The 23258-nt window shown below is 36.8% G+C and overlaps 1 protein-coding gene and 1 pseudogene across 2 annotated transcripts; both read right to left on the reverse strand.

Moving 5' to 3' along the window:
- Positions 1-26: 26 nt before the first annotated feature.
- Positions 27-23258, reverse strand: part of LOC114295110 (arogenate dehydrogenase 2, chloroplastic-like) — a 41521-nt pseudogene continuing 18289 nt past the window's right edge.
- On the reverse strand, positions 9081-15855 carry LOC114295108 (uncharacterized). Of its 2 annotated transcripts, none has more exons than XM_082877148.1 (6): positions 15603-15855; positions 15308-15401; positions 11836-12021; positions 11658-11726; positions 11450-11548; positions 9081-9521 (listed from the first exon to the last, which is right to left on the reverse strand). In XM_082877148.1, exons 3-6 carry the CDS (start codon positions 11863-11865, stop codon positions 9234-9236), a joined length of 486 nt encoding a protein of 161 aa, XP_082733274.1. In that variant the 5' UTR covers positions 11866-12021; positions 15308-15401; positions 15603-15855; the 3' UTR covers positions 9081-9233. The 2 variants fall into 2 exon arrangements, with proteins under 2 accessions (XP_082733274.1, XP_082733269.1); XM_082877143.1 differs by having other exon boundaries at positions 15581-15855.

The raw sequence follows: 23258 nt of genomic DNA on the forward strand, positions 1-23258 counted from the left end.
ATTACACTTTTATGAGCATCGCTTCATCAGACATTCCGATCCAGCTCCTCATTCATCCTATCTTCTAGCTTATGTTTAACTTTCTCAAGACCGACTTCTAGGTTCTTCGGCTGTGTCATGATTCGTCATTTCAACATTTAGTCTCTCGAATAAAATTATCCACATACAGCATGATTTTCAATAAACAAACCAATTGTTCAGAACATAAGAAGCAGGTCCTTTCCTCTTGCTGGGCAAACTTATTATGGATGAATAATCCGCTAAACAGATCAAAACTGTCTATTATTGTGCTTTCTTTCTGCAGATAATTAATTACATGTTTGTATGTTTAATTATTGTATCCAACACAAAAAAAAAAAAAAAAGAAAAAAAGAAAAAAAGAAAAAAAAAGAAGTGTATAAAAAATGGACATTTAAATTGCATTTACCAATTGTAGCAAAGAGCAAATAATTGTTTGTATTTATTTTTGTCTCTTTATATTTACTTTTAGGTAGACTTTTCAAAAAGCCTATGACTAGGCTTGCATAAAGAGTTAAAAATTTTGCAACTTTTGGACGTAAAGTCTTGTAAAGTTAGATATGTTAGATATGGAATTAGATAGACATTAAGTTATATTTTGTTTGTATTCACCCCTTGTAAGTCTATATATTGGCCTTTATGCCAACATAATAATGTATGCAAATTCTCTCCATATTCTCTCCATCTTTGAGCTTCCTTCTTTGTCTCTAATTTCTCTACCTTAATTCCAGAACTCCACTATAATTTCATAATAAAAATAGTAAAAAGCTCATTTCTTTTTTAGTTTTGTAATTGGTATCAGAGCTTGGTGAAGAGCTTTTGAAAGCAAGATCAAGCTATGTAAGTATTTCTATCTACGTATAGATTTTTGATATATATATAAGTTTGTATGGTTTGTTTTATGTTATAAAAAAAAAAAAAAATTAAATTAAAAATTTCGTCTAAGTTTTTTGTGTATCTTTTGTATTTTATATCTTCATAATTATTTGTTTCATTTATAGTTGTTGTAAAACCTATATGCTTAGTGTATGTCAAAGCCCATATACTCGTTAAGATCTTTTGACTATTGGCCATAATTAAGCCTTTAAGATCATAAAAAGAGGTTTTAGGCACTAGATAATACACTAGGAGGGTCTTAGGTATCAACAACAATCTAAAATGACAATTAATTCTGATGATATAATATGCTTTGGAAATACAAAAAATAATGTTAATAATAAATATGATCATAGTTTGCATATTACTAAAGAATCTGCAAATATAAATAGTGTGTTCTACTTTAAATAATATTACTGATATTATGTGTTCTTGGTTTTCTAAATTAGATAAAAATCAAAAAATAAATCAAAATTATCTAGAGACTAAAGTTGAGTCTATAGAATCTAAAATAGACAATTTGGGTTCTATAATAAATATTGATTTAAATAAAGAAGCAAAAAAACTAAATAAACAAATTGGTGACAAAATTAGAAACTATATCCTTCATAAACAATGATGGAATGAATAGTCCAGGAGATTGTTACATCCTTAGGCTATTTTATGGTACAGAAGATATTATGGTACTTCAAACCAATAACTATAATAAAACTGAATATGAAAATATTGTTGAAATATTGGATTATTGGAGAAAATTATATAAAGACCCAGACTTAAGTATTGATGAAAGAAATAGGCTACTAGATCAGATAAGAGAAATTTATCTAGAAAATGAAGCCCTTTTACAACACTTTAATTATGATATTAATATGTTAACTAATGATGATGACAGCCAATCATCCTCATCTGAAGAAACAATAGATCAAGACATTTTATTGGAAATAAATAAAGAGAAAAAAAAGGCAGAAGAGCCAATTGATCTCGAATTATTTGGCACATGGGGAGATGGAGAAAATTTTGATTTTATTCAGACAAATGAAGTTAAAAATGATACTAACATTGGAAGTACTTCCAATCCTACACCTAAGTCTGAAAGTTCTTGGTGTCGATAGATGTGGACTCGATCTCCATTTCCGACAACAACCGGTCAAACAATGAAGTTTTAAAGCCAATGGACTGTATATATGTATATGTATTTCCCTGTAGTTTGCTCATGAGCGACTAAAATTGGTAGAACATTGCAATAACTGCCAATTGTGTGGGTCAGAAATTGACTTCTAGCAGCCAGTCTATCATGCTCTTCACAGGACATTTCCAGCAGTTTGCAACCCTGGAAACATATGAAAAAAGGCAAATCCCACTTAAACATTATAAATAAAGCATCAGGACCTCTCTGTTCTTTTCTTTTCTTTTCTTTTCTTTTTTTGGGCACAAAGTTTGCAGAAATTATAGGTAGAATGATAGATAAACCAGAGATATCATCTCCAATTGGGTGAGTAAGCGTCATCTTGTTATAAAGAAAAAAAGAAATATACAACAAAGCTCAAGACACATGTCACATGTGCTAAGGACACACATTGACAACGACAAGAAAAAACCTGCCAAGCTGATAAATACTACAAGCTCGAGGGGCTAGACCAATTGAACAAAAAAACATTTGAATTTTTGTCAGCCACATCACATTGTTCAAGAAAGCTTGAGTTTGCGAATCTTTTCGTTAATTTTTAATTTTTGGATTTTCATACAAGTCATCACACTAATCTGTGTCTAATACTAACCTTTGCCCTCGTTTGGCATGCAACACTTTTATTTTAAAAGTTAAAAAGTTATTAAAAAAATTAAAAAATTTATAATTTATATCAAAAAATCAAAAATTTTATTTTCTTTCTATTTTTTGTATATTTTTTAAAAAAAATTAAAAAATTATTCCAAACAGATTAATTTTTTTTTATCTTATATTTTAGTTAAAAAAATTAAAAAATTACTAAAATAATATGTTTCCAAACGAGGCCTAGTTTCAAAAATTTGAAGGAAACTGGAGCAAACAGCATGATCCCTTATTGAGACCCTGTCGTATACAAAAGTGAAGGTCTTTCCAGCCATCTTTCCCACTCTCTGGTCCAAACATGGGGTGAGTGAGTGCACAGCACATCCGATTCCGGGGGCCGTACCTGCCAAAAACACATACATATTCAGCACATACACGAACATGATGTGTTTTTACTAAATTCATGTCATTTTGAAACAAATTTTTCTAAAAACGTTGTTTTGAATTTATTTTTCAAAAATCGAATTGTTTTGAGATTGAGTTTACAAAACATAAACGTAAGTCACATATATATCTATATAATAAAGCAGAACGATTTTTGAAAATATATAAAATGTATTAGAGATACATTTGTTTTGAATGGCTGAGATCAACCCTAAGAATATATTAACAGTGCAAATCAATGTGATTCCCGCTCAAACATCTCTCCCTCAGCCTTCCACCTACCCACGTCTCTCTCTCCCTTTATGTACTTCTTCTTTCCTCTTCATACAGACGTTGCTCGCTCTTCCCCTTACAACGCACCCTCATCACTTGGCTCGCAAGGTTAGATGTCCTCGATTTCTGTCTCTCCCCTTCTCTCTCTGTTTCGATTTCTGCCTCTTCCATTCTCTCTCTATTTCGATTTCTGATCTTTTTTTTTGTTTACATCTGTTCGACGCTTTCATGCCTCATTTTTTGGGCATCACACACGTGATCTGTATTCAATTGTTTAGGTGGCTTCAAGGTTTTGAAAATCGAACTCGCACTCGCAACCCTTCCTCTCGTTGCTCTCGAACTCGGCTAGCAAGGTAATATCGATTTATGCTTCTCCTCTTCTCTCTCTGTTTCAATTTCTAATATTTCTTTTTGTTTACATCTGTTCCACGCTTTGGTGCCTCATTTTTTGGGCATCACACACATTTTTATCTCCCTAGATCGTTTGATTCATGGTGTAACGATCTGTAACCCTCGCACTCGCAACCCTCCATCTCGCTGCTCTCGAACTCTCTCTCATTCAAAGTAAAGAACCCTAATCATGAGTGAACTAAAACCTTAATTTCACTTAATTTTAAAGAATCCTTGATTGCTACTAAATGTTTGATTGCTAATGAATAGAGTTTATTGATTTTATGATTTTTATCTCCCTAGATCATTTGATTCATGGTGTAGTGATCTGTAACCCTCGCACTCACAACCCTCCCTCTTGCTGCTCTCGAACTCTCTCTCTCTCTGTCGGGTGAAGGAGATTCCAAGATTCAAAGTGAAGAACTCTAATCGTGAGCAAACTAAAGCCTTAATTTCACTTAATTTTGAAGAATCCTTCACTGCTACTAAATTTTTGAATAGAGTTTATTGATTCTATCTTATTTTTTGAATCCATAAGTGTATCTCTCTATCTAAGACCAAAAATGACTTTGGCTAGAAACTCCCACAGCTTCTGTGATAGATTGGGGTAAATAATATAATGATTTCTTAATGGCGGTTATCACTTGGCTGGTGATGCTTTTGAGTTTGTTTCATGGTTGCTCATGGTTGTTCTGATTCAAAAAATAGTATAATGATTTTGTTTTTGATAGGTTGGGGTAAATAGTATAACGACTTCTTAATGATAATGTTTTTTTTTTTTTTTTTTCCAGTCAAATTCTCAACCTTAGAGCTTTCTTTGTTTTTTTAGAAAACTTGTGTTAGAATGTTTGGTGCCGCTTTTCCCAATAACTTATGAGATTTTGCTTAATTCTGTTGTATGTGTATTTTTTTAATTTTGTTTTGTTGGGAAAGAGTTGTTCGATGCTTCGATTGTTCTCTCACCTTCCCAGGCGAGGTCAGTCTCTCTCTCTCTCTCTCTCCCTCTCTCATGCAACCAAACTTGAGGCTTCAAGGTTTGATTCTTTATCTAGGTTTAAACTGGGTTTATTGTACACAGATAGATTATGTAATAACCCGACCTCGTACATGTTTTCTGATATACTTGCAGTCCCTTTATTCTGCGCATTTAAATGCTTATTGTGAAATTTCATGAGAAATTAAGTTTAATTAAGTGGACCCTATGATTATAGATCCATAACTGTTTAATAAGAAAACATATCTGTCACAATTAAAATGTTTGGATCAGAAATTGAGAGCCTTAGAGGCTTAATAGTTTGGAATTGATTTGACAATTGAGATCAACATAATTTTTAAGTCATAATAAGCATTTTTGTGAAAATTTGATTTGGAATGATTAAACTGATTAAATTCCGTCCTTATTCACTTTATATATATATATATATATATTTGTTCCCTAGACATTTGACTTAGAATCTTGGAACTCAAATATCTTCTCAAGAGGGTTAGGAAGGAGAATTAGGGAGGAAGAGGAAAAAATCCTTCTAGGAAGAAATTGGAAAATTAAAAAAAAGGGTTTATAGAAACTTTAAAGCTCAAGGTATGTAGATTTTACCTCAATTAACTCCTCTCTTGAAAATGGATGGGAATTCCTTGATGTTGAGTGATGTAGAGTTGTGATGGAATTCTTGTATGTGTGTGTTGGATGGTTAGTATGATAATTTTATCATTTATTTATTTTGATTCAACTTGAGTTATCTAGCAAGAAGTTATATATTCTAATTTTTCAATCTTTAAGCTTGAATTTATTTATGTGAATAGGTGGTGATATATTTATGTGTGTGTGGGTGTGTGTGCTTATGTGGGTGAGTGTGGGTGTGTGTGCTTATGTGGGTGATGGAAATACTTTGGAATTGAATATGATTGTGAGTTTAAGGTTAATGATCTAAATTATAGTTAGATTAATATGTGTTTGTGAGTTCCCTTTACATGATTATTAAACCTTATTTTAGCAATTAATGGATCTATATTGAGCCTCAAGGATACTCACCAAAAGTGGAATTTTGCTGGAATTTCGAACTGCACATTGTGCAGAATCGCCGCACGTGCGGGGTTCATGGCCGCACGTGCGGGAAGCCTTGCCGCACGTGCGGGGCTCACAGCCGCACGTGCGGCCCATGCTGCAAAATTTTGTCTGCTCCGTTTTACGTGCTTCACCCTCTAGTATTTTTGAAATTTGTGTTTGATGCTCTTCAGATGCGTGTAAATTCGTTCGAAGTAAAATGAAGCAGGAAATGAATTAAGAAAGAAAAAGAACTAATGTATAAGTTGTGCATATGTGTAGGTCATACCCCGGGAGGGACAAGCGCCCCGTTATAGCACTGTGAGTAGTACAACAATTGTACATTTATTTACCGTAAATAGTTCTGGCTATTAATACTCTGTACTTCGGGTAATTATGTCAATATTTATGTTCATTAGGAACCGATGTGAACTTATGCATATGAACTATTAATCTTGTAGAATTGGTTGACGGGAAGAAATTGTGAATGGTTATACCCCTATCAATGAAATGATGCATTTACTTTCTGTTCATCGTTAACGTTATTGTTCCGTTATTATGGGACAACTATGTCAACTTATGATAGACCATGGGAAAATCTAAAAGCATTATTGAACGATATGTTTTGTTTATTGTTAATAATGAATACTAACATTCTGTTATCTGGAAGTTAACTATATTGATTCATGACGAACAAATGGAACGTATGTGCACTATGGAACTACTGTATCTACGTATCTCTGGAATCGTTCAATCTGTAAATGTGCTTACCTTTTGCTAATAATTCTCAGCTACGTTCTGTTAATCTGTTAAACTTAAATTAACTATGTTAACTCATGTAAGTGATGGATAGAATGTGTGTACTTTCATATGACCTTGGAACTCTATATGACTTTGAATAGTCTGCTCTAATGATTTCTGGTATAGAACAAAGTGCTGTACGGAACTAAGTGCTACAGTGTGAGTCACCTCTAGAATCCATACGAGCCACCTCTTGAGTCCATACATATGTGAAAGTTATGAGGCCTATGGTCGTTCTGTGAAAGTTATGAGGCCTATGGCCATTCTGTGAACTGAGGCCTATGGCCGTTCTGTGAAAGTTATGAGGCCTATGGCCGTTCTGTGACCTATGTGAGGCCTATGGCCAATCTGTGACATCTGGGCCTATGGCCATTCTGTATGATTTGTTAGTATGAAACAAAGTGTTGCACGGAACTAAGTGTTGCTAGGCGAGTCACCTCTAGAATCCGTGCGAGCCACCTCTTGAGTTCATACATGCATGAAAAGGGCTTAATGCCATTCTATTCAAGGGCTTAATGCCACTCTGTTCAAGAACTTAAAGCCATTCTGAAAATAGTTACAGAATAAAGTTAACTATATGTCCTCTGCCCTTAGACATGTACATTGTAATTCAAGTTAAATGTTAAATTGTTACGTACTACTATTCACTGAGCTTGACTCACTTTATGTTATGTTTGTTTCTGTAGGCACTCCACTTGGAGGTCAGTCTTAACCCATGGCATCCATTCCTCTTTTGTCAACCTCAGAGGGTCCAGGCACTTATATGAAGGCAGTTTATTTTATGGGGTTTTGCTAAGCTTTTGGTTTTGTACCCTGAATGTCTGTTTAAGGTTGAAGTGTATATAATTCCTTTACCTTTCAATGTTTTGTTATACACCCAATCTTGAGGGCTGGGTCTGTATATATATATATAAATATATGTACATAGCTAAATTCTTTAATGCACGTCACTGTATGTTTATCCGCCTTATGTTTTGTTTGTGATCCTGGCATGATAGTGGTCGCTCAATGGATATAATTCTTTTATTATATTACTTTATGTTGGTAAATGCTTCCGTTCAAACCCCATATATCTTGTATATCAGGTTAAGTGTCCAATCCTGAATAGGTCATGCCCAAACTTTTAGGGGCGAGTTTGGGGTGTGATAGATTATAACATATACATCCATCCAAATTCCAACATATTTAACAACTTTTATCATTAAAAACAAAAAGCAAAATGGGATAAAAGTTAACCTTTGAGTTCTGGAAGAGGCACAATCTCCAAATAATCATTAAAGAGGAAAAAAAAAAAAAAATTCCCAACTATGTGAAGGATGGTGATTTAGAATGATTATTTTTTGATAAACTATTTTGGTTTGAGAATGATTAAGTTGCTAAACTTTGATATAGTTTTTGGTCTTATAGGTGATGAGAATGCTAATGTTTTTGGATAGATATATTTGAACAATAATAGATTGTGGTGTTGTTGCTGTTTGAGGAAGCTGTTAAAGGAACTCATTGTTGTCGATCTGTAAGCATTTAAGCCATATTTTGTTCATAATCTATTACTTTCATTCGTTGTGTAAGCGAATAGTGGTGTTGCAATAATCATGACTTTAGTCTTGAAGAATAGCAGTCTAAATTTTTATGTGTACTATTTTGGGCTACTGAGGCACTAAATGTTGATTTGTGTCTCTTCCCCACAGAAACTCTTTCCAATCTTTCTTCTCCTTTTCAGTAAGGCACTAAATGTTGGCAATGTACCATATTTTCTTAATATATAGATTTTCTTAATCCATTAGAAATTATAGCAGCGTGCTTGCAGCTAGATATTCATTACAACAAAATTGACTTTTTACGGCTTGCAATGCATGCCGTAAAAACTCTTTCACGGCATGCACACAAATGCTTTTATATGACATGCCGTGGAAAGTTGAGCGTCATTTACGGCATGCAGGTAAAGTTGTAAAAAGTAACAAATTAAACATTAATGATATACTTTGTATGTCGTATATAACTTTTTACGACATTTTTATCATGTCATAAATCATCATACTTTCCATGACATAATTTTGCATGCCATAAAAGATTATTTTTAATATATTTATGACATACTTTGTATGCCGTATATAGTATTTTATGACATTTTCTTGCATGTCATAAATCATCACACTTTTCACGACATAATTTTGTATGCTGTAAAAGGTCATTTTTAATATATTTATGACATGCCTTGTATGCCGTATATAATCTTCTACGACATTTTCTTACATGCCATAAATCATTATACTTTTCACGGCATAATTTTGCATGCCGTAGAAAGTTATTTTTAATATAATATATATATATATATATATATATATAGGAACATGACCTTGCCTAACCGTATGTAGACAATAGCTTATAAAATGCAACCTGTTACAAACCAAGCAGAAGCAACAACTATGAAGTAAGCAAAAAAATCTAATATCCATACACTAAACAACCTGCATACTAACTTTTATCCTCAACTTCTATCATATCAAACTGATAACAACCTCAAACATACAAATCAAAAAAAGTATCCAAATCATAAGATTCACTAATCTCTAAAATACGACTTTAAACATCCAAAAAGTATAACTACAAATTGTAAATCAATTAGTCCAATATTTCGTCCAAAAGAATGAATTGACTAGGCCATGAAACTGTATTTCCTATTGCATCTTGAAGATCATGCATCTCATGAGTAGAACGAAACAACGGCACGTTGATTGTTACGTGGTTCACCCATACTTTCGAACACAAAGGTCCAAGAATTGCATGATGCACCTTTGACTTGGGATCCCTTGATGCAATTTGGCCTTCTTCAACCACCAAGTTTGACCCCTCCCAATGCAACAACTTACATTTGACATTTGCTAAGCTTGACACACCATTACTTTGATCCTACAAAAATTAAGAGTATATTAGCATACTGCATAACATTCATCCCATTTACGAAGTATTAGTTCAACAAAGGAAATGAAAGTGTCAAAAAGCTTCAACGAGAACTCACTTACATATGTCATCAATGTCAGAAAAGAAAATTTCAACCTGATGAATACATATTTTGAGGTGGTCACACTTATGAGTCTACTCAACCTGATGAATTTGTAAAACCAAATGGACATTCTAATTCAAGTAGATCTCTAATAAGTTGGAAATAGTGAGAAATGAAGAGAAAGAGAACTTTAATTTTATTTTATAAGTTTCATTTCTCACCAAAAGTAGTGAGATTTGGCAAGAAACAAGCTCTGATTGCTTGTGTATCTTCTAGAATACCGAGATTGTTCATTAAAATGCACTAAAAGAAAAGAAACATCACCCATATCCCTATATCACATTTTGCTCTTTTACTCATCCACACATGATAGCGAGAAAACACGATAATTTCTTTTCTTTTCTTTTACAATCATTTCTTTTTCTTTTTCTTCTAACCCCACAATCCAAGCGGAAGGTAAATTTTGCCAAGAAACAAAAAGTGGGCGGAAAATCACTATCATCAGGTGTTGGCTTAGAGCTAAACTGTTACTGTTGGACCACATTATAGCCCTAAAAATATGACAAGGCTCAAAAAAAGGATCTTAGGCCAGACAAAGGCTATTCAACCACCACATAAACATTACCATCCAAGGAATAATTAAGACACATTTGAATGTCCGAAAAAATATGAATTGGATCACTTTAGGATTGGCTCATTAACAAATTAGATAAGTACATGTGTTGCACTATAAGGATGACAACTAAAAAATTGATTAATTTATTTTCTTTGTGAGAATTTAAATTAGTTCATTTCTTTTAAACGTAGAATTACTTAAATATAAAATTGAGAGATACAAAATCTCTTTTGTTCAACATGACAACAAAATGAGGGATAGGGGTGGTTTAATCACCACAGTTCAGGTGTTGTAAAGAGTGAGTGGGATGGGCTTGATGCAAGGCTTTGGACCCCACCCCACCGCACCCCACCCACACACATCGATCCTTCTTGGCAAAGCAAATGCAATGCTAAGGGTACCATCCAGTGTTCACACCATGTGATGTAGACCCCAAGAACAACCCCACGTCGTGGAAAAGGTACCATCCAGTGTTCACATGACCCTTTTTTTTTTAATTTTTATTTCAACTACAGTGTTCGCACTATTGTAGAATTATTTTAATACAGGTATCTAATGCACTCCTTTGGCACATAATAGGTATCTAATGCACTCTATGAGACCGTTAGCTTGTGGTGGTACTGGGAGCAGCTGCAAGAAATAGAGGACCGAGTATATCTTTGGATTGTATTCAACACATCACCTTTCATTTCTTTTAAGTGTTTTGAGAATCAAACACCTCATATTTACATGAAACTATTATAATACTTTGTTTTTCTCTACCGGTACTCCTGACATTTACCTTGATGAAATTCCGACTACAGATTCTGCTTATATGCTAGTTCCAATAGTAAACCCCACAAATATCAACAAAACCCTAAAAGAACTCTATCAACCAAGAATTATTTCAATTGACAATTATTTTTTGTACCATGAGAGAAACAGTGAGCTAAATCCAATGAAAACGCCATATCAAGTTGACATGCTTTATGTTGACCAAAAAAAAAGAAGAAAAAACGAAAAGTTGTCATGCTTTGAAATTAGTAAATCTGCCAGACCACAAAACTTGGTTATTCTAATGAGTGGAGAATATGCAGCAGTGCTTATTTGGCTTGAAGCTCAATCTCCAGCAAATCAACAATGCAGTTTATAATTTCATTACTACAAGACCAGTAGTAAACTGCAAAATGGACTTTGAAGAAAGAAAAAAAAGGCACTTCTAAAAACAACATAACTTACCATATCTAAACCAGTTGGAAGGTTTACAATTGAAGAACCACCACATTTAGATAATTTCATAGCTTCAATGCTTTCAGTAACATAACCAACTTCATTCACCTAAAAAACCATAAAAATGCTTCATTAAGCATATAGCTACCACATAATTCCAGCAATTAAAGACATGAAAAGTAGATAAAAATGTTTTGAAAATACTATTTTCACTCACTGAAGTTGGAAGGTTGTCATGAGGAGTAGATTGGAGTAGATTGGAGCTTCTTTGGGAGGGATTGGTACCCTACAATCAAAGATAAACATGCAAGTGATTTAAATATAAAATAGCAAATTAAAGACAAACAAATTATGTGCCATGACATTATATTATCATGTTTAGCTTTTCCTCTTACATCATTTTGCCTTCTTTCTTTGATAAGCATGGCTCTTATCTCATCGAGTTGTTGTTCTAAGTCCAGCAACTTGCTTTCAAGTTTTCTCACGTGCTCATTTTGGTGTACTTGTGCATCAACCTTAGATGGTAATGCCCCAAATCCTAGCCCTCGTACACTCCCACGATTAGATCAACAACAATAAACCTGAGTCGTTGCAGAGAAAAACAAATATCAATATCAGCCACCTCTGAACATTGATTTCTGTTTGTGAACAAAAGCTAAATACAAAATCTAAACACAATGTTTGTGAACCAAAAATGGGAATTTTTTCCCTTGGGCAGATGGTTCAACCTAAGAATATAAATGCATCAGCTCATGGTAATACTATTTCATTTATCAAAAATACAAGATCTAATTATATACTCATGCGTCTCATTCTCATTTCCCTAAATAGCATACTGAAAGCTTATTAGACATTAAAAATTAAAACATTACGAGAAATTATAAGAGACACATTTCCTAATGATAAGCACAAGACAATCCATCCATACGTCACAAACGGTATGGCCAATATAAAATTTTAAAAACCACAAATTTCAAATCAAACATCAATACATACAACTTTACAAGCCAAACAATAATTCTTTATAAGCCAAACAATAAATTCTTGATAATATTGATTTCAAAGACAGCACAATATTCACCTTACAAGTATATCCACTCATATTAACTTCAAAGAAAATAGCTAGTGAAATTATATAAAAAGGAAAAAATAAAAAGAACGACAAGTAAAGGAGAACTAGTCAAGCCCAATAAGCATTCAGTTATATGAAAATCAAATGTTCCTACTTCTCATTAATCATGCAACACTTCCACACCCTCACAATCCATCCTCACGTAGTGTTCATCTTCATCATTAGTATTTGCACCAAGTCTAGATGCATATAAAGGTGCAGATGGCACATAGGCATCTTCATCATACATATCCAAATCACGAAAGCCTCTTGAAGGTGCTTTAAGTACAACTTCCCAACTAGATGTATCATTATCCCTCAAATACACATGTACTAGACTTTCTACTATGCCCTCAAGAACTACAAACATGGTGGACACAAAGCCCTTGCAGTAATAGTTTGCATACCAAGTGGTTATTCTTTCCTAAGCATTCATCAAATCACAATGCTGACTTCCATCCAACCCAGATTATATTATTTGCATTTAAATAGCAATTACATCAGTATAGGGGGAGAGAAATTCACTAGCAACAACAATCAACAGAGAAGGATTTGATATTTGATCTCACAAACTCCTCAAATCAAGTTCACTTTATGCCATGGAACCAAAGCAATACATTACCATTTTTAATTAGGTTATTCTAGCAAAATTCCACAAAACAAACAAACAGCCTCAAAATTTAAGGATAAAGTTAACACCATATCAACCAGGCATAATCATCCATTAATGAACTGCATAGACTATAAAACCTAATAAGATTGCTAATTCAGTGGATATTGTGGGATTGAAATTGACTGAACACATAATATGCAGCAGCTTCACTGTAAACTACATCTCAACATTGTCTCAGTAGAGAATATAGAGGTAGAATGTCAAATTCAAGCACCTGCTATTCACCCAAGTCTGTGTGGATAACTGAATAATCACTTAACATTTAAACAAAATGACAGCAGGAGAAGATTTTTATATCTTCATCTCAGTTAAAAGATAAAATACCAAATCCTGTTATTTTTTTGGTATTCAAGCATACTAGAATATGTAATATCATAATAATGGTAGAAATAGATTCATTTTTGTTTTGACATTCTATACAAAAATCCCATAACAAGTCTAAGGGGCAAAACTCTGTTCTAGGCATATTTTATCAACTCTTTTCCATTTGTCTTTGTTGCAAATTTCAATTTAAGTAGAAAATTTCATACATTCCATATAGGGGGTTGGGTAAAATTTCATGTAATTCAGTACACAGAATAGAATACACAAGAGAACATCTGTGACAAAAAAAAAAAAGAGTCAAAAATAAAAAAAAAACAAAAATTTTTTTTGTCATTCCAAAGCTAAAAAGTCAAAAAAGCCAAACAAGAATACTAAACGACTAAAAAAGTTTTAAGTTAAAATAGTAAAAAAAAGTCAAAAAAATCAACTAAAAAAGTCATTGTCAAACGAGCACTTACTTCAAAAAGATTATTGAAAGGTTGCTCGGTTTTAATTTTAAGATTTTAAAATTAAATAAAATGTAATCTGAACAACAAATTATTAAAAAAAAAAATAGCACATGATGTATATCACTTTAATAAGTTCAAGATGTTAAAAGTAGAACAACAATCTGTGCAGTTGTTGCCAAGTCTTACAAGTTAAATCCAAAATATTGACAGCTTTGGTGTGTTACAGCTATACCATTAAGTGACAAAACATCAGAAAAATTGGGGTATGCCACATGATATGGGTTCTTATTCTAAAATTCAGGCTAAGAAGAAGATAAGAGGATACAAGAATATTACACGATGATATATCTTCTGTTAACCTAGTCAATATAGTAAAAACTAAAAAGTAATAACTAAGCAAAGTTGAATGCCACATTCAGGGTATTTGTGTTCTCTTATTCCATCAGTTCTTCCTACTATGAGTGTGTCTAGACTCAGATTACTTTCTTTTTCATTTCACATAAATGAATGGACTTTGGAAACAGAGAAAGGTAAGGTGGAATCAGAGAAGCATGATAAAAAAGATCTTTGCTAGAGGAGTGGTTTTTGTTCCTCATAAGCCAAACCCCATATTCAACTAAGAGCAGAAACAAGTAGAGTTTACTGACTGTAAAAAGATAAATAAATCTATATTGCATCTTAAAAAGGAATAAAAGATGATGAAGATGATATGGCAACTAGTCATTGCAAAGCGATTTCACACACACCAAGAATGAAAACTGAAATTACTACATAAAGTAAAACAATTACACTCCAAAACCTTTCATATATTTATTGTTTTGGATAAATAAATCATAGTTCAAAACCCATTGATTTTGCCATCAGAGAAAAGAAAACCAATGATACACCACAAGGAAAGCAACTAATAAAATAAAGGAATAAGTCTGTGTACTTGCACAACGTATTCAAACATATAAAGCTTGCAATAGACTTTACAACACTTACGAATAAGACGATCTTCAAAGGTGTCCTGGTTATATGACCCTTTGAATTTTAAATAAAACCAGAAGGAAAGCAAACATTTGGAACCAATCATTGTGAATGAATACAAGGACTAAATAAGAGGTCTTCCTTGTGAAGTGTTGAACTCTTAGATTTTGGAAACGAGTTATATGTGATGACTAAAAAGAAAACTGTTTTTGAAAATTTTAAATTAGTTTGTCTTACTGACTTTTAAAATTTTTAATCCAATGATACAGATGTGTAGAGCCTGAGATGTTGAAATCAAGCCAGCCACTTTGGTAAGATGTACAAATAAACAGAGCTCTTACAGTGTTGCTTCAGAAAGCAGAGGTCAACTTTTGTTCATAAGCTCCTGTCTCTCTATGAATCCTTGCTGCTTGAGATCATAAAGTTGAAATAAAACTGCAAGGGAGAAAAATTTAGGTTAATTGAATAGAAATCAAATCAAAATCAAAATCAAAATCAAAAATCAAAACCCTAGAAATCAAAATCAAAACTCTAGAAATCAAATCAAAATCAAAGAGAGGTGAGAGAGGAGAAACTGAATTAATCGAATAAAGGATGCAATCCTAGGCTCTCACCAAATTAATCCAAGGCTCTCACCGAATTAATCCAAGGCTCGGAATTAGAATCAAATGCCAAGCTCGGAATCAATCGATTGGTGCTCGTGTAACTAACATCATCGGAGGGGCAGTGGCTGGTGGTGGTTGCTGGTGGCTGGGGCTGGTCGCTGGTGGTGCTGGTTGTCGCTGGAGAGAAAGGAGAGAGAAGGAGAAGAAAGAGAGAGCGAGAGAGAGAGAATAAATGTGTGAGCTAATAGATTGCTACAAATTTGCTCGAAAAAAAAACCTGGGATGCAAAAAAATTGTGTAATTTTAACAATATTAATAAATAAAAAAAATTTGGAGTAGAAAATTTTAGAAAAAAAGACTTAAGTGTAAGTTTATAAATTATTTTTGTATTAAAAAACATCTAGATTATAAATAAAAATTTGAAATTTATAAATATTTAACGTCTATAATTTTTTACGGCATTGTAGACGTCCCCGAGGGACCCCGCTACAGTTCGAACTCGATTTTGTTTGTCACGGTTCTTAATCTTGAACCAAAGAGTCCAAATCTGGCAAATCGTTTTGAGAAACGGATTTTTTTGAAAAGAAGTGCCAAACATGGACTGCTTTGCCAGATATAAAGTCGCCACCTAAATATTTTAAAATGGGGGAATTTAGGAAACCCTGACTTGGTGCCGAAGGCCACATGTCCGTCATCACCGGAGTTGTCTCGGCTCGGGAGCTAGGGTACGATTGGGGAAGGTCAGCTATGAGCACCCTCTCTCGCCCGATCCGAAGATCGGCCTCTACTAACCATGATATCCGTTTTTGAAAACATTATGTGTTCTTATTCCATTTGTTAGCCTAGAATTACTATGTTATGCACACAGCAAATAAGTATAGACTAGATTGCCTAATTTGGAAAGAAACATTGCATATCCGCTTGTTTTGGAAAATGTTTTGGAATTTGCTACTCGCAAGTAGGCTAAAATACGGATTTCAACGAGTTTTTCCAACTCAAACAATCTAACCTTCATCCGCAGGCATTCAAACAGTTTATCATATAAGCATCTAGCCACATGGTAAGCATACTGTCATGTTGACATTCACACGCATGCGAGATGCTAAAGCATAAAACACTTACATCGTACTCCAAGCCAAAACAATAAACTGGTTAGCAAACATGCGTGATCCTAGTTCATGTTAAATTGACTAATGCAGCACATACAGGATGCAATTAGATAGGCTCGGCTAACCTAAGCATAGCATGTGAAATGCTACAACTATCACGTATTCAATTTGAAATTGAAGTACAAATGCAGTTAGAATGATGTGCCGAGCCTGGTGCATGCAAGGCAAATGTATGAATGCACGCATACATTGCATAAGGTATGCTAATTTTAAAGATGCCCTAATCTACCATCAAAAGCGGGTAAATAAAAGGGAAGAAAGACGTGGGGTTGGAAGACATACACCCACTCACGCACATTTATTACACAATTGCCCTCACTCAGAGGGTACAAATAAATATTATAGTCCGGATAACAAATACATTAATTATTACAGAATTTCTAATTAATTAATAGAAAGAATGCAAAAAAAAAGGAGAAAGGTGGCCACAGCCTCCGCCTCGGGATGCGCGAATGATGCATGCTCGAAATTTGGCTCGCCCGGAAAGCCCGTACCATACCACTGCCGCCTCTGTTTATACTGCCCTCTCTCTCTGAAAATTGCCAAAATCCTAGGACAGGTTCCCTGCATGCTGCAGAATACCACCGGCTGGAGGAAATTCCCACCGGCCAAACATAATTTCCATTGGCTGTTGTTGGAGTTATCGGCCATTCACACAATGCCGGTCGGCATTGAATTCTGCCGGTCGGCAGAAGATTCCTACAGATGCCAGTTTTGACAGCAACAGAAGACAGACAGTACATGGCATGGGATTTCAGGCACATGTGAGCACGGTCATGTTTCCCATCATGCTTTGAACTCAGGGAAGCATGGCCCTCGATCCTCGAGCCATCAATGGTGCATGATAGCCCAAGAGATCAAGTTTGCCGCTTGATGTAAAAATGCATGTAATCACACAAATGAGGACCAAGACCCTATCATACCGAAGTCAAGGGCCCCGGTGACCGAGAGTCAAGGCGCATTACATCACTTATAGTATGAATGCTCCTTGACCCTCACACTTGGTTTGACACCCCAAACCAAGTAATGCAATGCATGTTATGCAAACATGACTCAAAGATACAACATGTGATTGAAATGCAAGGCATGCCAAGTGTCATGCAACTAATATGGCATGTATGCAATGCTAGGCATGCAAGATGCAAATGCAATGTAAACATGGACAACCTAAGCAATAGGATCAACATATTACACCACTTGATGAAGCAATCATGCAATGGACATGAGACAAGCATGCAAAGGGGCCTTAAACCATAAAGGGGGCAGACCTTGATCCACCCCAAAACAGTGGCCGGAAGTGCCTAAAAGGGTGGACAAATACTCATGCCAACAAGCAAGCCAATGGTCCTAAGGTTAAGGCACAAAAAGGGGGCACTTCACTCCCACCAACATGACCACTCATGGCATGAATTGGACAAACCAAAACAGAAATTTAACATGCAAAAATGGACTCCAAAACCCATTAATATGGCAGTTAAAATGACCCCAAAGAGATGTATGCACCGAAGCTCATTTCTAGGCATAAGAGGGCACACCCTCAAGGCATGAAAGAGGTCACACATGCACACATATAAACAAGATTTATGGACTGAAATGTGGTCCTAAATGATGCCAAATCATGAGGATGGTCAAAGCTACGCATGCTAGAGGTTAATATGCTCAAAGCTTACAAGCCAAAACACAAAGAGGTGACACCAAACAAGGCAAGCATGACTGAAACAAATGGCCAACAGACCTTAAGCATGGTAGAATAATGCTAACACCTTCATGGAACTAAGCCAACACATGCAAGAATCATGGCCTAAACACAAGATGCATTTCTAGGCCAAATAGGGGAATGTAAAGCAAGTAAGTTAAGCATGCAAAAGGGCACAAATCCGACCAAAAACAGAGATTACATATGACCTAAAAACACCCAAAAACCTCTGAAAAAGGGCTAAAACCAATCAAGCATGCATGTCACCCTTTAAGCCAAAATGCAAGGAAATAAGACAATGAAGGGAGAGGGGTGTCCCTCCCCTATGCAAGACTTCAAACCACCCTCCTCACCACTGAAAATCCACTGGTTTTCAGTGGTGAGAAGACCAAAACACTTAAGCAAACAAGGCCTTAACAAAGAGGCAACAAAAAGGCCAAATAAGGCCTAAGAGGGTGAGTTTGAACTCAAACCACAAAGGACCCTTAATGAAAGTTCTTAAGCATGAAAATATAAGCCTTTTTTATGTTATGCACAAAAACTAAATCAGCAAGCAAGATAGGTAAAAGACTAGTGCAAGTTTGGGAAAACTAAAGTAAAATGCTCACCCTTGAAGCACACCTCAAGAACAGCCAATGCAGCCCTCCTCTTTTGATAAAAAACAGCCCAAAAACTCAAGAATCAACGCTCAAAGTCCCTCAATCTCGGAGCAAGGTGTAATAGTGTGTGTATTAGTGCAAAAGTAAGGTAAAATCACACTTTTAGGCCAAGAAACACACACAAGGGAGGAGAGAGAGGGAAATATAGAGAGAGGGTGTATCTATATGTGTAAGCTCTGGTTTTGCCTTCAAAGTCTCTAACCTAGAACAAAGAGAAGAGCTCTCCTCTTATAGAAGTCCCTCTTGCAAAGCTTACACAACAAGCTTGCTTAGAGGGAAATCCCTCCATACACGTGTATGGAGGGAAGCAGAGTTGGTGCCAGCTATCACAGCTGGCACAAAATATCTACATAAAGTAGATGAACAGTAGTCGGCTACTCAAAATTGTCATTTTGACAAAATTTAGTGCCGACCGGCAAAATAGATTGCCGACGGCAACAAAACACAGCCGGTGGCCTGTGGCCATGGCCGGTGATGTGTGGGGATGCCTCATAAGGCATTCCCTCCCCCTCGAAGGCAAAACACAAGTGTTTGGTGCAAAACCAGACACTAAACGGTCGAGTTCGGAGATCCTGAGGCAAGGCGCGTAGTCGAGACCTCCGGGAACTCCAAACGAACACAAACAAGGATGATCACCGGGTGTTTAAACGGTGACGTCCAAGTCTTAAGGATGGTCAAAAATGGGGTGTCTACAGTTGCCCCTCTTTGACAGAACTCGAAAGTCATAACAATGACGGGAGTGAATGTCAAAGCCCAGAGATGACCCATTTTTGACAAGGCCGAAGACTTAGACAATGCACAAGGCCAAACATAACTTATGATCATGCAAAGAACGCTGTAACGAAGCACACATGCGACAATTTTAAGCTAGCATACACCGAACTACACTACAATGCAGAAGGGATGTAAGAGAATTATGTAATTCTCAATACGTCTCACTCGGAGGATACAATACCTGTGCGGCTCGTCTGGTTGCACCAGCCTCAAATGAACCGTACATACAATATCGTGCCTGCAAAGAAAACAAACTTAACAGGTACAATGTCGTTAACAACATGCATAATAGTGTACTCGAAATGCGTGACAACGCAAAGCAAATGGGGAGCATAACAATGCTGTGAAGGTACAGATATGTAAGTGGAGCGTGCGGTCTACGCATGCAATGAATTTGATCACAAGCATGCGGTCTACGCAAGCAATACATGCGGTCTACGCAGGTAATGGAATTGAACAATTATGCGGTCTACGCAAGCAAAACATGCGGTCTACACAGGTAATGAAATTGAACAATTATGCGGTCTACGCGAGCAATACATGCGGTCTACGCGGGTAATGGATTTGAACAATTATGCGGTCTACGCAAACAATACATGCGGTCTACGCAAGTAATGAAATTGAACAATTATGCGGTCTACGCAAGCAAAACATGCGGTCTACGCAAGTAAAGAAATTGAACAATCATGCCGTCTACGCAAGCAAAACATGCGGTCTACGCAGGTAATGAAATTTGAACAATCATGCGGTCTACGCAAACAAAACATGCGGTCTACGCAAGCAAAACATGCGGTCTACGCAAGTAATGAAATTTGAACAATCATGCGGTCAGCGCAAGCAAAACATGCGGTCTACGCAGGTAATGAAATTGAACAATCATACGGTCTACACAAGCAAAACATGCGGTCTACGCAAGTAATGTAATTAACATGCGGTCTACGCAAGTAATGAAATTGATTACAAACATGCGGTCTACGCAGGTAGTGTATTTAACATGCGGTCTACGCAAGTAATGAAATTGATTATAAACATGCGGTCTACGCAGGTAATGTAATTAACATGCGGTCTACGCAAGCAAAGAAAGTGATTACAAACATGCGGTCTACGCAGGTAATGTATTTAACAGAAACTTGAACATATGTGAGTGAGAACATATCATTCATAATGCAGGGATGTAAAACACTGTAACACAGCGTAATTGAAGCGATTTGTGGGAATCCTCAAGACATGAAAAGGATACGGGAAGGAACGTTCTTCGTACGTATCGAGCATCATTGGCAGAAGTTGTGGCCTGAGGTCGACTCGAAGGTCCATGTTTCAAAAGTGTGCTTCCCCGCAGGGTCTCAAGTAATGAAGGTGCCAAACCATGCCGTTGACCCGAGCAAAGGCATAGAAGGTGTGTTGACCGCAATGGGAGTTTTGCTGGTATCCATTCCGACACTTGGCTACCCTGTCATTCTATGTTTTACTTTCCTTTTTACTGGTAGTTTAAGCACATTGCACTGCCTTGGGCAGGTTTTATTCTTTCTCAAAATTACACATTTTGAAAAGCACGCGACGGGAATGAAACAACCATTTTGTTCAAAAGATGTTGTATTTGTAAACTTTCTATGCATCGCATCGCAAGGTATCACACCACAATGTGAACGAATTTGAACTTATTCTGAACACGGAGTATTTGCATCGTAATAATCAGGTAGTGAACCGACTTACAACTCGATAAGCAAATGTACAAAGGCATGATATGACCAAACAAGTGTGAGTACAACTCGATAAACAAATCAAAAACTCAAAGAGAGTGAAATACAACTCGATAAGCACATGTACAATAACCCGACAAGCAGACAGGCGTGACTTCGCAAGAATCGATCACCGGGGGAGGGATCGGAGGTGGTGGAGTTCCCCAATCCCTAGAATAAACAGCTCAGGGAACCAGGAGGAAGCCCATCGGCCAGGGGTAGAGGCCATCGGCCACAAGGAATGGCCATCGGCCAGAAATTCGTTCGGTCGGCAACAGTTAATGGCCGGTCGGCATAATATTTGGCCGGCCGGCTATTAATGAGGGGAATCACCAAGATGTTGACACCTGTCCTCCACCCAACCTTATCTCCTACAAAAGACCCCAACTTCGTAGTTTTTCTCAATTCCACACTGATTTGCTCTGATGGAAGAGTTTCTTGCCCAAAATCTCACAGCTTGGATTGCTAGCTTGGATGGCTCGGAAAAGTTGAATTTCCGGGGTTTCGGCATAAATGCACTATTCACTCTGGGTCGTACCCCGCTGCACCTCCCGTTTCTCCACACCGTGGCAAGGTTTTGGAATCCGGTGACGCATGTCTTCAGCTTCGCTGGGCAAGAGATATGTCCTACCTTTGAAGATTTTCGAGCCTTAATGGAGTCCGAGCGCGACGAGGAGCTCCTACCCCAACTTAATTTTGGCCATGCCCAATCCTTAGGCCGAATGTGTGGACTCAGCATGCGTGACGCTCGGTCTCTGATTTGTGACAGGATGCTGGACATTCCGAGTTTGACCGATCGGTTTTCTGATGCTGGTGATCGCAACAACCATCACTGGCAAGGCTTCTGGCGACATGCCCTCTGTTTGTGCATGCTATCTCATTTTCTATTCGTCTCAGGCTCTGGAGGGTCTAGTGTCCGGCTGATTGAGGTTGCCCAAGGCTTGAAGGAGGGCAAGAGCTGTATCGCCATGACTTTGGCTGAGACGTTGATGGGCTTAGACGCCTTTTATCATCGTGAGACGACCAGGTTAGCAGGGAGTCCACTACTACTACAGGTAATGTTTCCCACCCAATCTCGTATATGTATTTGCTCACATCACTCGGTCCTCAAGCTCGGTCTTTTCTCACAAAGCCCTATTCTCACTTTTCTCTCCTCGTACATCTCTCTATTCTTTGCTCTCTCATTTTTCATCCCTCCCCCAGGTATGGTTGATGGACAAACTGCAGGTTGTGGACTCTTGCCTAGCATATTCAGCTCGCGGCTACTTCTTCCGGCACCGTCTAGTCAATGCCTTGGATGAGGGATGGTGGTTCGCTTGGATGTGCCGCTTGTTCGCAGACCGTATTGCTTGGCGGTGTCCTTGGCTGAGCCTTCCGGCAATGAGTTACAATATGCCCCGGCAGACTGGGATTCAATTGGTTGGTCTCACTCACTGTGTATTCTACTTCCCATTCCGGATTCGACGTCAATTTGGCCATGATCAGACTTGCCCGCCAGAGGGGATAGAGTATCATGCTGCATTCCCAGCCCGAGGCGCACAGCTTGCTTGGCAGGCCACCGCGTGGAGGATGAGAGAACTCCTGGCCCCCGCCCTTACTTTCAGTTGCACCTTGTCTGACGAGTGCGTGGATTGGCTCAATGAAGAGGCA

This window comes from Camellia sinensis, chromosome 1 (assembly GCF_055761805.1).
Source record: "Camellia sinensis isolate YWXY chromosome 1, ASM5576180v1, whole genome shotgun sequence".
Classification (NCBI taxonomy): domain Eukaryota; kingdom Viridiplantae; phylum Streptophyta; class Magnoliopsida; order Ericales; family Theaceae; genus Camellia; species Camellia sinensis.